This window comes from Oncorhynchus keta, unplaced genomic scaffold (genome assembly GCF_023373465.1).
Source record: "Oncorhynchus keta strain PuntledgeMale-10-30-2019 unplaced genomic scaffold, Oket_V2 Un_contig_21919_pilon_pilon, whole genome shotgun sequence".
Lineage (NCBI taxonomy): Eukaryota > Metazoa > Chordata > Actinopteri > Salmoniformes > Salmonidae > Oncorhynchus > Oncorhynchus keta.
Window position 1 is genome coordinate 1 of NW_026282674.1, and position 3,492 is coordinate 3,492.

At 33.9% G+C, this 3,492-nt stretch overlaps 1 protein-coding gene across 1 annotated transcript; it reads left to right on the forward strand.

Annotated features, from left to right (window-relative positions):
• Nucleotides 1–107: 107 nt before the first annotated feature.
• LOC127921302 (neurofilament heavy polypeptide-like) lies at nucleotides 108–3,042 on the forward strand. Its single transcript, XM_052505023.1, has 9 exons — nucleotides 108–180; nucleotides 365–412; nucleotides 584–631; nucleotides 1,015–1,059; nucleotides 1,553–1,600; nucleotides 2,069–2,116; nucleotides 2,302–2,349; nucleotides 2,520–2,567; nucleotides 2,952–3,042. Exons 1-9 carry the CDS (start codon nucleotides 108–110, stop codon nucleotides 3,005–3,007), a joined length of 462 nt encoding a protein of 153 aa, XP_052360983.1. The 3' UTR covers nucleotides 3,008–3,042.
• Nucleotides 3,043–3,492: the final 450 nt, after the last annotated feature.

Consider the following 3,492-nt stretch of genomic DNA (forward strand, 5'->3'; position numbering starts at 1 on the left):
AGCAGTATATTACATTTAAGAACATGTGTATTCTGTACAATAATTTAGTGTATAATATATATCAGATTATACAATAATCCAATGAAATATTCATATATACTGCATGTATGTTTGTATCAATATTTGACATAGATGCTGCAGTTATTAAAGAAAAGGTGAAATCAGCCCCTGCAAAGAAAAGTACAAATATTTTCAAATCTGTGGTTAATATGTAATTTGATAGTGCTTGATAGAGGCTGAAAGTCACTATTTTACTGAGAAGCTGAATTTAGCAGTGAGAAGACCAAACCAGCTCTTGCAAAGAAATAAAGAAATGGCTCAATTCTTTAGATTAATTTTGTGTCTTCTCCAATGATTGTTTTAGAAGCTGACATTCACAAAGAAAACGCCAAAGCAGCTTCATCAAAGAAAGGTATGGTTAACTTTTTTCTTTAGACTTGAAACAAAAAACGCTAGTCTTACTCTAAATATATGTCTTCCACAGAGTGTGCTTCATTTCTCTCTCAACCAAATACTCAGTATGGGTTTGAATCAATTGCAGTTTGAACCTTTGCTGTATATGTTATCATTCTTGTTTGATTAGAGTCCAAGGAAACTAAGGAACAAGACAAACCAGAGCCTTCAAAAGAAGGTACTGATAGGATATTTTTTCTGGCTTGAAAATGTATAATGGCGTAATTATTGAGATTCATGTTGTGTCTTGTCCAATGCTTGTATTAGACAGTGAAGGTCCCAAAGAACAGACCAAAGCAGCGTCATCAAAGAAAGGTGCAAAGTATTCTTTGTGTACCACAGAACCCATTTTCGCATTACTGAGCCAAGCCAGCCTACAGTATACTGGGCTGGCCTAGATACTCATCAACCATAGCTGCTGGAATTGTGCTGGAAAGGACAATGTGAAAAGAAAATATCTCAATGAGCAAAGTTCAGTTTGGCTTGGCCTGATAGTCTGAATCAGGTAAGACTTTTGTATGATAGAAGGTATACTTCATGAAATGTGTTTTTCTGAATTAGATGCTGAAGCAAAAGAAAAGGAGAAATTAACTCCAGAAAAGAAAGGTATGAAATGATTTTTGAATTGTTCTTTTTCTGTTTATTCAAATAATAAGTAAGCAGCCTATGTATCCATTTCATGCTATTTACAAAACATTCAATAAGTTATTATTGTAAGGACTGTTGTACGTGAACTTAGAAGCTGAAGTTTCCAAAGAAAAAGCCAAAGTAACTCCTTCAAATGAAGGTAACAGAATGTATTGATTTTTATCACTACCAATATAATATTTTTTTTATACATTTATTTCACCAGGCAATTCAGTTAAGAACAAATTCTTATTATCAATGACGGCCTAGGAACAGTGGGTTAACTGCCTGTTCAGGGGCAGAACGACAGATTTGCACCTTGTCAGCTCGGGGGTTTTGAACTTGCAATCTTCCGGTTACTAGTCCAACGCTCTAAACACTAGGCAACCCTGCCGCCCAGTACATAATCTCGGAGAAAAAATGTATCCTTCTATATTCATAGAGAAACACAATTATATTGCTTTTGATTCAGATGCTGCAGTTATTAAAGAAAAGGTCAAATCAGCCCCTGCAAAGAAAGGTAAGAATGTGGTTAGTATGTAATTAGGAATTTGTTATAACATTTGTTTGCATTGTATTTATTTAAATTCACAGCATATTTTTGTTACTTTCATTGTTTATAGATGTTTATAATCTCTTCCAAATTTGACAAATCTAAATTCAGAGTTAGCAATTGAAAATGCACTCACTACTGTAAATAGTTCTGGATAAGAGTGTCTGTTAAATGACAACAATTGTAAATGTAAAATAAATATTGAGGTGAACAGACAGCCATAACAAATTATTATTTAAATGTAAATATGTATTTTCTCTTTGCACACAAATGTTATTTTGCAATAATGTGTATTGTTTGATAAGCAGTATATTACATTTAAGAACATATGTATTCTGTACAATAATTTAGTGTATAATATATATCAGATTATACAATAATCTAATGAAATATTCATATATACTGCATGTATGTTTGTATCAATATTTGACATAGATGCTGCAGTTATTAAAGAAAAGGTGAAATCAGCCCCTGCAAAGAAAGGTACAAATATTTTCAAATCTGTGGTTAATATGTAATTTGATAGTGCTTGATAGAGGCTGAAAGTCACTATTTTACTGAGAAGCTGAATTTAGCAGTGAGAAGACCAAACCAGCTCTTGCAAAGAAATAAAGAAATGGCTCAATTCTTTAGATTAATTTTTGTGTCTTCTCCAATGATTGTTTTAGAAGCTGAAATTCACAAAGAAAACGCCAAAGCAGCTTCATCAAAGAAAGGTATGGATAACTTTTTTCTTTAGACTTGAAACAAAAAACGCTAGTCTTACTCTAAATAGATGTCTTCCACAGAGTGTGCTTCATTTCTCTCTCAACCAAATACTCAGTATGGGTTTGAATCAATTGCAGTTTGAACCTTGCTGTATATGTTATCATTCTTGTTTGATTAGAGTCCAAGGAAACTAAGGAACAAGCCAAACCAGAGCCTTCAAAAGAAGGTACTGACAGGATTATTTTTTTCTGGCTTCAAAATGTATAATGGCGTAATTATTGAGATTCATGTTGTGTCTTGTCCAATGCTTGTATTAGACAGCGAAGGTCCCAAAGAACAGACCAAAGCAGCTTCATCAAAGAAAGGTGCAAAGTATTCTTTGTGTACCACAGAACCCATTTTGCATTACTGAGCCAAGCCAGCCTACAGTATACTGGGCTGGCCTAGATACTCATCAACCATAGCTGCTGGAATTGTGCTGGAAAGGACAATGTGAAAAGAAAATATCTCAATGAGCAAAGTTCAGTTTGGCTTGGCCTGATAGTCTGAATCAGGTAAGACTTTTGTATGATATAAGGTATACTTCATGAAATGTGTTTTTCTGATTTAGATGCTGAAGCAAAAGAAAAGGAGAAATTAACTCCAGAAAAGAAAGGTATGAAATGATTTTTGAATTGTTCTTTTTCTGTTTATTCAAATAATAAGTAAGCAGCCTATGTATCCATTTCATGCTATTTACAAAACATTCAATAAGTTATTATTGTAAGGACTGTTGTACGTGAACTTGTGTAGCCGAAGTTTCCAAAGAAAAAGCCAGTAACTCCTTCAAATGAAGGTAACAGAATGTATTGATTTTTATCACTACCAATATAATATTTTTTTTTATACATTTATTTCACCAGGCAATTCAGAACAAATTTTATTATCAATGACGGCCTAGGAACAGTGGGTTAACTGCCTGTTCAGGGGCAGAACGACAGATTTGCACCTTGTCAGCTCGGGGGTTTTGAACTTGCAATCTTCCGGTTACTAGTCCAACGCTCTAAACACTAGGCAACCCTGCCGCCCAGTACATAATCTCGGAGAAAAAATGTATCCTTCTATATTCATAGAGAAACACAATTATGTTGCTTTTGATTCAGATGCTGCAG